Genomic DNA, 11,757 nt, shown 5'->3' with positions numbered 1-11,757 from the left:
ACTTTGTATCACATACTACCACTACAGGCGCGCGCTAACGGCCACGGACATGGAACACGGATTCGAGAGGCACCCACACCGACGTAGCCAGGCGGCTGAGACGGCGCAGCCCTGCGCTCTGCGCTCCAGCCGAAAGCTCCGGCCCAAGCTTCGACCAAATGACCCACAAGCTCAACTTTCGGCGAAAGAGCGAGTAGGTCATAGGGCACAACATCGCAGTGCAAAGCGCTGAGCAGTGAGTGCAAGTAAGATGACTGGAACAGCAAGTGTCCTGTTCCCGTTACCGCTGCCAATGGACTATAAAGTGGAGCTTTGAAGCTTTGCCACCTCGATTTTGGCGCAGAATAAATTAAAAATTATTTATATCGCAACTCGATAAACGATTGTCGAAGCACTTAATTATTTAAATTAATTATTTGTTATTTAATAATAGAAATTGACTAAGATGGCCCGGGGCTGCCTATAAAAAATCATCTTAGTCAATTTCTATAATTAATTTATATAATTAAGTGCTTTGAAAATCGTTTATCGAGCTGCGATATAATCAAATATTAAAAAAAGACTAGGATAAGAAAAGAAGGAACATATTTCTTTGTTTTCTTTTTTACCTAAATATAAGAGGATCTACTAAAGGAGCTAATTGTAAGAAAACTAGATTGATGTTCGCAGACAGCGATGTCATATAACACAGATAATTTCCTATACGTAAATTGTTTTGAAATATTTAAACTTAAAAGTACAAAACCGAAGTTTTTGGGTTTATTTGGTCTCGGAAACCAATAATAATTTTTTTACACTTTAAAAACTCAGTTTTAAGGACAAGAACAGCTATTTAAGATGACGTAAGCATTGTTTATAACAAAAACAAAACGTTGTTACAGCTTCAAACTTCAAAAGTACCCAAAACCCGTATTTTTTACCATTTAAATTCAAATATTTTAAACCCTCACGTAAAGGAAATTCTCTGAGACCGGACTTGAGTTCAGCGCATTGAAAATTAAAGAAAAAGGATGTATATCCCGGTTATTTGTTCTAAAAAGCTGGTAAAATGTTTTTGGTGGCCTCTAGGGAAATCAAAAATTTAACATTTAGGGCGCCAAAGAACAGATCATAAAAAAATAGCGTAAAAGCCGAATCGATTCAGCTTCAACTCTAGAAAACTTCTAGATCTTCTAGTAATCCTTAGAGATCCCTTTTCTACTCACATGATATCACCCAAATTGGGTCGCGTCTGGACCAGAGCAAAGCTCTCCTGACCATTGCCGCCGGCTCCCATTACGGGTCGTCGCCTCCTGTTGCTGGACGCTTGTTGGGTGCCATAGTGTGCACTCCGCCGGATGACGCCATCCCCGATGATGGCTATATTATCATCCAGGCTGTTGATGTTGCTGCCAGTGGTCAAGCGCGCCATCGGTGATGAGCCCCTTCTGCGACGAGCTCCCACTCCGCCAAGCATCCTGTCGACGATGAAACGGAGTCGGTTAGTGGGACGACCCTGCCATGGCTTAGCTGTTGTGGTGCGGACATGGTCATCTTGGTTCTATTGCCACTACAAATCAATGCACAATTTGCCGAATCAGTCACATTGGGAGCACCCACGGGAATGGAGAACTGCTGCATCTATTGGCCCAACCAGCGGCCAGGCGGATGTAGGACGGATGAGATGCACCAGCTGCCACAGTCTGAACGAAACTGATAGCCGATAGATAGATAGCACCTGGGACCGGCGGGGGTGCTCTCAGGGCTCTGGGCTCTAGGCACTGGGCTCTCTGCTCCAAAGATAAGCGCACACACAGCACTGATGCCGATGACGCCGATTGCGGCTGATGACGTGCTTGATAGCAGTCAGCATATGCGCACTGCCAGCCATAGTTGGTAATTAGGAGGCGGCTAGGTATATCTACGACGACGACCCGGTCGACCTCCCACCGGCAGAGTCTCATGCCCGCCTGCGGTGGGGCCCATGGCATCAAAGAGCATTCACATTCACAGTTCCGGCAGACGTCCAGGCAAAGGATTTAGTGTTCTCCCCTTCTTGGAATCCCTGACATTTTCTGAGATTTGTGTCAGCGATTTCCTTTGCCTGTTCAATGCTCTGCAATACACAAACGTAAAACTTGATTAGCATCAACAGGCAAATTGAATGAAATTATACAAAAATTAACAAAATAATAAGGTAAAGATCGCACCTTGAACTCCACAACAAGTTCCAAAGTAACCATCTAATAGCACATATACATATATGTAGCAGCACAAACACATATACACATATGATCATCACTGTATAATCTATGGCCAGCAGCCGTCACTTCATTCCGAGGATGCTAGAACCAGTTGGGAATTATAAAGGCACAAGTGTGAAATTTTACCCATGGTTTTTTATGGAAAATTACGAGAAAAATAAATGCAATTCGGCTTTAAATTAAGAAAGGAATTTTCATAAATATAGAAAAATATTTTTACGAGTGTATTTATATGTATCTTTACCCCTACAATTTTAGCTATCGACTCCTACCTTACGTATGTTTTATAATTCATATTTTATTGTTGCCATAGGAGTGGTCATGGTCTTGAAAACCAACTGATTGTGACCTGGACAGACCTGAAACTTTCAAGGATATTATGACTTTAAATCCTTGCCGAGGCTTTTGGCCATGTTTTATGATCCTTGCGGCGGTCACTAACTGGTTTTAAATTACCCGCCCGCCCGTCTGTTGCGGAACAGTCTACCTGGCGTCGTTGCGGATTAACGGTATTTGTGTGACCTGCAGTGACAAGGGCCAGGCTACCTACCTGTCCACACCCGAGCCACTTATAGTCGAGTTGCAATGATGCGTAATGCATCATTGTTGCCACAGATCTCAACGAATATGCAAGTGCCGTCCTACTGTGTCCTGCCGCTGCTGCTGCTCCTCCTCCTCGGCGGTGTTATCCCTTTGATAACGGCATCCAACGAGGATGACTGCAACGAGGTGGTCTGCGGTTCGGTGGTGTCCAAGTGCCTGCTCACCCAGAGCTGCCAGTGCAAGCTGAACGACTGCCATTGCTGCAAGGATTGCCTGAACTGCCTGGGTGAGCTATTCACCGAGTGCTGCGGCTGCCTGGACATGTGTCCCAAGCACAAGGACGCTCTGCCATCGCTGACCCTGCGCTCGGAGATCGGGGATATCGAGGGCCTGCCCGAGCTCTTCGACACCCTTACCGCCGAGGACGATGAGGAATGGTCGACCATACGCTTTCAAATGCGAGCCGGCTTCAAGCAGCGGGTTCAAGGTAATAGCGCTGGACACAGTGACAGCGGAGCTGGAACAGGAGCAGGAGCAGGAGCTGGAACTAGCAACATGTGCACCGTGATCTATGTCAACTCCTGCATCCGGGCGGACAAGTGCCGGCAGCAGTGCGAGAGCATGGGAGCCAGCAGCTATCGATGGTTCCATGACGGCTGCTGCGAGTGCGTCGGCGATAATTGCCTCAACTATGGCATCAACGAGAGTCGTTGCCGGGCGTGTCCGGAGGATGATGAGCAGCTGCTCACCGCCGACACGGTCCAGGGCGAAGCGGAGCAGGATCTGGAGCATCTATTTGGCAACGAGGAGAACGAGGCCAACATGAATTTTGGGGAAGATGAAGACGATTTTCTTTAGGGGATTTATTGATTTTAAGTCTGCTATAATTTAGATTAATTTTTTTTTTGTATTTTGTTGGACTTGTAATTTACTTTGTGTAAATATATGTATGTAATTAATAAAGCATTTAAATAAATATACTTTCTTATTTAAATAGATCTATAAGGTTTGGTTATAAAAAAAAACCAAACTAATGTTAATTCAAGCTTTTAAATATAAAAAATATAATTAAAGAATTTTAATTAAATTTTTAATTATAATAATTATAATATTATAAACTATAAAATCACCAATAATAAATATTAAAAAAAAAAAATACGTTAAACATCGCTTAAATTGGAACATCTCTAGAATCCCCCATCTGGCAGCTCCGGTAGCGACGCTTTAAAGCTCCCAGCCGGCGGCATGAGGCTCTCCTTCAGTTGTTTACTTTACCGATGTTTACCTTTGCGAACACTGAGATGAGGTGGTGCCAACCGACGGCAATCATCCTGATCCTGATCCTGATCCTGATGCCGAGAGCATTGGCCCAGGGCATGCCGGTTAGCCCCTGTCCCAAGATCTTCCAGTACCGATACGACGGCAGCGAATGGTTTGGCCTAATGGCCGTCCGCAGTCCCGATGCCCGCCAGATGCCGCTCCACATACGCGTTACGCTCTCCATGCGGGGCAAGCCCACCACGGTAAGGAACGGACAAGGCTCCAAATGGAGGGATTACTAATTCCCTTCAAACTCTTCCCCCAGAACTACCTGGGAGAGATTGAGCTGCTCACCCGCGGACAGTTTAGCCAGAAGGCGCCGGTGCTGTACAAGATTCGCTTTCCCAAGCACCACTATCCCCCCAAGGTGCTGCTCATTTCGGCCAACAACCAGGTGATCTGCTTTGGAACTGGCGGTGAGTAGGATCACCCGTTTAACCTGATCCTTGATCTTCTTTTCCCCCGCCCACACAGAGCAGAGCATCTTCATGACCCAAATCCAGCTGGAGCATATACGGAAGCTTACCTTTATTCCGGATAAAAAGAACTCCGGCTCGCTGCTCATGGACCTAGGCATGGACGCCGATGAAGACGTGAAGGCCGCCGAGGAGACGTTCGGAAAGCCAAGCCAAGCACACACGCCGCCGCCGCCGCACATCCAGTTCAAGAAGTATGCATCCCGGATTTTGGTCGGTTGAAAGCACTCGCTCCTCGTCGCATTCATGGCGCTTACTTAATGTCCTGGATCTTGCAGAAAACCCTTCAACCACCACCACCTGCCCAAGGACATTTGCGGGCGTATAGATAGAGGTCTTGATTTTCGGCTGCCAAAGCAAAGGTCCGAGCTTGGCTCCAGGAGCTCCGATGATGCCATCACATCGCCAGTTTTTGCTGATTACGATGATGAGGGAATGGAGCATGTCGCAGGAGAGGACGAGGAGTTGGCGGAGACGGAGGAGGAGGAGGATCTGGCAAAAACTGGCGAGGTAGCAGGAGGAGCAGACGAAGGCCTGCCATCGATCACACGAGGTTCCTGGCCCTGGCTGGCGGCCATCTATGTGAACAATCTCACCTCCTTGGACTTCCAGTGCGGCGGAACCCTCATCTCGGCCCGCGCCGTCATCAGTTCGGCCCACTGCTTCCGTCTGTTCAATATGCGCTACACATCCAACGAGGTGTTGGTCTTTCTGGGCCGACACAATCTGAAAAACTGGAATGAGGAGGGTTCCTTGGCGGCACCAGTCGATGGCATCTACATTCATCCCGACTACAACAGCCAGCTGAGCAGCTACGATGCGGATATTGCGGTGATTATGCTCAAGGATGAAGTTAGGTGAGTGTATATCTCTAAATGTTTACCTTTTCTAACTCTCCTTTTGCAGGTTCAATACCTTCATTAGACCCGCTTGCCTGTGGTCTGGGTCCAGCAAGGCGGAATATATTTTTGGTGAACATGGCCTCGTCATTGGCTGGAGCTTTGACAGATCAAATGCATCCCAGGCTCAACAGCACACAGCGCCAACGATGAGCCCCATCAAGAAGATAACACAAGATACCACCAGCACACCCAAGGTGGTTAATGCTCCAGTCGTCGGCAATGCAGAGTGCTTCCGGGCCAATGCCCACTTTCGTAGCTTGTCCTCGAACCGCACCTTCTGTGCCGGCATCCAGATAGAGGCGCGGGATACGCATCCGGGGGGCAGTGCCAGTGCCAGTGTCTTTACGGGCATTTCGGGTGCCGGTCTCCTAATCCTGAAGAACAACCGCTGGATGCTGCGGGGCACTGTCTCGGCAACTCTGCCGGCATTGCCGGAGACGGAATCGAATCGCAGGCAGCAGCAGCAGCAGCATTGTTGCCGGAATCAGTATATGATCTATGCGGATGTGGCCAAGTTTCTTGATTGGATTACAGCCTTTATCATCTAGGTGATGGGATATATAGAGCATACACACACAAAACACTGTGATAGCCCCATCATGGGCCTGGCGATTTGGGAGTACAAAGTGAGAGAGAAAGAGAGATGTTGGTGCGGCGCCCCCTCCACCCGAGGATTCGGATTCTCAGGGACCGGTAATTGCTTAGTATTATTTATTATATTAAGTAATATTCCTTTAGTATAATGAAGCATGAAAATAAAAGCACTGAGAGAATTTTAATACATTTTATTTTTAATTCTTAAACTTATAAAACAGATTTTTAAGGGGTATTCTGATTTTATTAAGTGAAACAGTCATTTCCGATCCCATAAATCATATATATTCTTGATCAGCATTAACAGGCGCGTCTTTCTAGCCATTTCAGAGGAAAAAATATTTTATCAAATTTTTTTTCAAAATTTGATAAGGGGTTACATCGTCAAAATCTTTGAAATTTGGCCCAAAATGAAATTTCAACTAAACTTAAATTTAAAATGCAGATTTATTAATCTATTAAAAACTAACACAAAACCGCTTTCCGAATGAAATTTAATGCATTTTTGGGTGAGTTATGAATTTTTAAATTTTGATTTTTCCCAAAATTCTAAAAAATTAACAAAAAAAAAAATTAAGTCTTGTTTCTTTCAAAAGCCCCTCCTCCAACTCAGAGCCCCCAAAGCTGCCAGAATAGCCTAGAAAGTGCATCCCACTCCCAGCTCGACTTCCAAAAAAACAGCTGGACACCGCAAGGTTGCCCTCTTGGCAAGACCATCATCCAACAGCTGATCCGGTGGACATGCGCAGTGGCTCCTCCAATGGAGCAGCAAAGGCGCAGGCAGGGCAGGGCAGGGCAGGGCAGGGCAGGGCACGGCACACACAGAGGCTCCGACAGCGAGAACATATCGATTTTGTAGTTTCCCAGTTGTTGCAACAATTGCGAGTGGCAGCTATTAGCTGGACAACAGACAGAGCCCTCCAGCCAAACCCAAATGGATGGAGTGATTAGCTAGCAGCACCGCCAAAGATAATACCCCTAAAAAGATATATATAGAGACAGCAGCTCCGCTGAAGCTCCAGCAAAGCTCCACTTCATGTGCACCACCGCACACCATGGGCGGGGATGCGAGCACAGCAATCAGTAGGTAATTGAGGCCACTTCAGAGAGACGACAGCCAAGCAACAGCCGCTCCAAAGACCCAGAGATAGAGTCCAAGGAGTCTACCAATCCCCCAGAGAGTGAGCAGTTGAGAGAGAGAGCGTGGGAAGCCCCAGACGAAGGGACAGGTGTGTGTTGCTAGCATGGAGATACCCATTTCGAATATACTGCTGCTCTGCCTGATCTTCCTGCTGATCGGCGGGGTGGTAATGATCCTGCTGCAGTACCTCATCTTTATCAAGTTCTCCAATCTGCCCGATGAGAGCGAAGAGCAGAAGCAAATGAATGCCAAGTACACGCTGCCCATGGTAAATAAATACAAACACTTAATTAATTAAGAAATTAATTAAGTAATATTTTAATTAATTTTCCAGAACATCAAACAGACAGCTCGCAATCTTAAGGGCTTACCAAACTCCGCCCAGGCATCACCTTTGGCTTCGGGCTCGGGCAACGGCTGCGAGAATCATCAGGATAGCCTTCAGGGCGCCTCGGCTCTCATTTCCCTTAACTTTGTGATGCAGTTCCTCTTCCATGAGTTCAAGAACTCGAACCGTGTCCGCAAATGGTTCTACCGCAAGCTGTCCATTGAGCTGGATGAACTGATAACCAAGACAACCACCGGCAAGCTTCTCGACAAGCTCACGGTGGGTCATTAAGGGGGGATCATTAGTTCCAAGAAATAAAGATTATTTCTTTTGGTAGATCAAGGAGCTGGAGTTGGGGGATCAGTTCCCGGACATCAAGTCCTTGTCGGTGCACAATGTGGAGTTGGATGTGGGCGAGCAGCGCATTGAGAATCTGGATCTACTGCTGGACATAAACTATGTGGGCAATTTTTCCACGTCTATAGATGCGGATATGGTGCTGGGCAAGAAGGGTTCTATAACGCTGAAAGGTGAGTTGGATGAAAAATATAAATATTAAACAATAAATATAATAATAATAATATATTTTAATATTTAAATTTATAAACTCTCATTTTCCTCACAATTTCCCTTGTCTTCGTCCACAGTGAAGCAACTATCTGGCACCGCGCGTCTGCAATTCACCCGAAAACCCTACACCCACTGGTCTCTGAGCTTTCTGGGCGATCCCGAGCTTATCCTAGACATCGAGTCCAAGTACCAGGGTCGCCAGATGCAATCGAATATCACCAATCTGATCTCGAATCAGATCCGCAAGGCGGTGAGAAGGAAACACACGCTGCCCAACTATAAGCTGCGCTACAAACCCTTCTTCCACTGGACCGCCGAGGAGCAGGAGGCCGGCGACTGTGACATCCAGCCCAATGGCCTGCTCACCGTTCGCCTTGCCGAGCTGTCCCGCTTGATGCCATTTCCTGGTGTTGGTGGCACCTATTGCACTATTACTTTGGCCCCCGTGCCCTTCATTGAGGCCCAGCAGCGGGATAGCCGTCATGTGCTCATCTCGTTGGATGTGTTCATCCACAAGGCGAAGAATCAACAGATTGGTATTGTCTTCAAGCAAAGTGGCAGCCAGGTGGTGCGCATTGAGTCTGTCCTCCCAAATACTCCAGCCTGCAAGAGTAACCTTCTAGCTGGCGATGTCCTGGTGGCCATTGAGGGCAGGCCAGTGACTACCATTCAGCAGATTGCCAAGGTGGTGAAGACACTGCAGGCCACGGTCTTTAGTTTGAGGATCGAGCGTGTCATTCCGGGGATCATACGCAACGATGCCATCCTGGAGGATTTCGAGAAGTACGATGATCTGTGCGACCTGCCCGTTATGCCGCTGCGACCAGAGTCTGAGGCTGATGCCGCTGAGGTGGTGGTGGCGCCCAAGCACCTGGCCGTGAAGCCAGGTCTATGTAGCACACCCTCCAACTCGCCCAAGAAGTCCAACCTGATAGCCAAGGCCATTAAGAAGACCATGAGCAGGGAGAGCGGCGACAAGGAGAAGGATAAGGATAAGGATAAAGACAAGGAGCGGGATAGGGAGAAAGAAAGAGATAAAGATAAAGATAAAGATAAAGATAAAGACAAAGATAAGGACAAGGATAAGGACAAGGACAAAGACAGGAGCAAGACGGAGGAATTGGAAAAGCCAAACTCGGCTGAGGAGGTCAACTACTTCTTCCAGCACTCTACCATAGACTGCGCCTTCAGCCCTCTCATCCACATGGACGATGTGTGCAGCTTCCAGCTGGACTCCAGTAGCCGCTTCCTCAACGTTTGCGTCTTTGGCAAGGCCGCCGGCGAGACCGTCCTGCTGGGCTACAACAATGTCCAGATTGGCCAGGTCCTGGTGGAGTGTTCGGAGACCAGCCTGAATCAGTGCCTCAAGCAGATAGCCCTCAATCCGGCCTCGCTCCAGGCAGTGTAAGTAGGACCCTCCCCCAAGATGGATCTTCCCACTAACTTTTCTATTGGAAATCCTTTCCAGGAAAACGCATACCTTGTCCAATCAGTCGGGTTTCAATCCCAATCTTTGCTTTGGCGACATCTTGTTTGGTTTCTCCTGGATGGGCAATCCCAATGTCACCCTGGGGGAGGCTGCCACCAAGTCTACTGGCTCCAAGTCCCATTCACCGGCCAGGTGAGCTTTACGTTTGACTTTTTTAATTTAAATAATTTAATTAATTATTAATTTTCTCTTACAGAAACCCCTTGACAGGCGGCGATCGGGTGGCCTCTGAGGATCACTCCTGCGAGACGGCCTCCCTCAAGTCGACGAGCACCTTCTCAGACAGCCTCATATCCGGCGGCTCCTCTTCGAGCTCGAGTGCAGCCGTGGCCCCCCGGGCGCACAGCTTTGTGAGAACGCATTTCCATCGCGCCACCCAGTGCGATTTTTGTGGCAAAAAGATCTGGCTGAAGGACGCCATGCAGTGCCAGGAGTGCTCCATGTGCTGCCACAAGAAGTGCATTGCCAAGTGCCAGAATGCCACCGTTTGTGGACCAGTGGATTGCTCGGGGTCCATGCCGGTTTCAGCGGCTCCAACGACCGTGGTTAGCCGGCCGGAGTTTACCATCACGCAGGCTGACAATACGGAGATGCAGCCGGCGGGCACTGAAGCCCAGCAGGTGGACGAAGCAGGAGGAGGAGGAGGAGGCGGAGCAGCATCGCTGGGAGGTGAGAGCCCGGCTCCGGCCTCCCTTGATGTGCACAGATCCAGCATCACGGGTATGCTGGCGCAGGGTATCAAGCGGCAGGCAAGCAACCTGGATATACCCGGCATTGTGTCCTCACTCACCGGCAGTGGACAGCAGATGAACTCCAAGAGTCTCCCTCCGAGCCCCCAGCACACGCCCTCGCGGTGAGTTTGGTTTCACCAACATCTTGAGCTTTATGATCTTCTTGATCTATATGCTCATCTTCCTTTTAGAAAATCATCAATTGTGGAGGAAGTGTCGCCTGTTTCACAGCAGAATCCCTTTGAGCGGGTCACCCAACATCTGGAAACCCTGCCCACGGAGTGCACTTTGCTCAGCGTGGAGCAGGTTATCGTTATCACCGAGCCGATCATTCGGCATACCCGCAACGAGGATCTGATGAACTTGGCCAAGAGCTCCAGCAAGCACTTGTATGCCAGCATACCGCCTGACGAGAGAGTGGCCAGGATTAATGAGCTGGTAAAGTCCAAACTTTGACTATTTTCAATAAGGAAACTAATACTTTTTTGTAATTTGCAGCTAACAAAACTGAAGATAGCCCTGGATGCAGAAACCGAGGGCTATACGACATTGAATGAGGACTCGACGTCGTGGAAACCGACGACCACCGGCACGGAGAACAGATCCGATGAGCGGCTCCAGGCACTCAGCATCATCATGCTGTATCTGTGCACCGGCCTGCAGCATGCTCAGGGCGTGATCCTGCAGTAGAGAAGCGAAAAAGTCAATGTTTAAGTATCACATACAGAATATCCACTGGTAGATCCAGTTTTTTACCTATACTAGGAGTGAGTCTGCCTTGGGAGACTGTCAAGATATTCGAAATCCACTGAAATCGTTGCAAGTTTGAAATTACTATTTAAATTAATTTCAAAATTCTTGGAAATTTCTAGGAGTTGTGAGAGGTTAGGGAAATTTGTTATATTTTCAGTTTTGTAGGATCTTATCCGGGATTATATTTAAGATGGACCTTTTGGTGTGCGTGTTCGTGTGTATTTGGTGTAACTTAATCGTCGTATTTTTTACTTACTCATAAGTGTAGTAGACTGGGAAATGTGTTAGTGAATTTATGGGCATTTTTAATCCGTGTTGTGTCACGCTTACCTAAACAAGTATTTCAATTTTAGCCATACGTTCCGATCAAACTTTACGCTTATTTGTCAGTTTTGATGCAAATTTGTACATAATTATATATACATATATACTGTATTGTAAACCCGATACCAACATCAACAATGATATCTATAGTGTTTAACAAACTTGTTTTTACGAATTAAAATTTTAAACCTAACGTGTTATTTCATCGAAAAGGAAGCGGAACCTGTAGGAAAATAGCTAAATTGGCTGGGAATGCCAGATATTTAAAATATATCGATAAAAGTATCGATTAGAGTTAAAAATAAGAATCGGCGACAACCCTACTATTCGCGTAGCCGCACGA

The 11,757-nt window shown here is 47.4% G+C and overlaps 3 protein-coding genes across 3 annotated transcripts; all 3 read left to right on the top strand.

Moving 5' to 3' along the window:
- Positions 1–2,870: 2,870 nt before the first annotated feature.
- tsg (twisted gastrulation) lies at positions 2,871–3,644 on the top strand. Its single transcript, XM_017167413.2, has one exon. It carries the CDS (start codon positions 2,871–2,873, stop codon positions 3,642–3,644), a length of 774 nt encoding a protein of 257 aa, XP_017022902.2.
- Positions 3,645–4,043: 399 nt separating this feature from the next.
- Positions 4,044–6,226, top strand: gd (gastrulation-defective). The gene is made up of 5 exons (XM_017167390.3): positions 4,044–4,309; positions 4,372–4,522; positions 4,581–4,776; positions 4,861–5,439; positions 5,489–6,226. Exons 1-5 carry the CDS (start codon positions 4,064–4,066, stop codon positions 6,030–6,032), a joined length of 1,716 nt encoding a protein of 571 aa, XP_017022879.1. The 5' UTR covers positions 4,044–4,063; the 3' UTR covers positions 6,033–6,226.
- A 672-nt stretch (positions 6,227–6,898) lies between these two features.
- Positions 6,899–11,607, top strand: Pdzd8 (PDZ domain containing 8). Its single transcript, XM_017167716.3, has 8 exons — positions 6,899–7,487; positions 7,554–7,826; positions 7,885–8,077; positions 8,195–9,521; positions 9,586–9,738; positions 9,803–10,459; positions 10,529–10,775; positions 10,836–11,607. The coding sequence occupies exons 1-8, from the start codon at positions 7,323–7,325 to the stop codon at positions 11,025–11,027; spliced, it is 3,207 nt and encodes a 1,068-aa protein (XP_017023205.1). The 5' UTR covers positions 6,899–7,322; the 3' UTR covers positions 11,028–11,607.
- Positions 11,608–11,757: the final 150 nt, after the last annotated feature.

The sequence above is a fragment of the Drosophila kikkawai genome, chromosome X, assembly GCF_030179895.1.
Source record: "Drosophila kikkawai strain 14028-0561.14 chromosome X, DkikHiC1v2, whole genome shotgun sequence".
NCBI lineage: Eukaryota > Metazoa > Arthropoda > Insecta > Diptera > Drosophilidae > Drosophila > Drosophila kikkawai.
The sequence above is the reverse complement of the archived record's forward strand: the minus strand, read 5'-3'. Positions and strand labels throughout refer to the sequence as shown.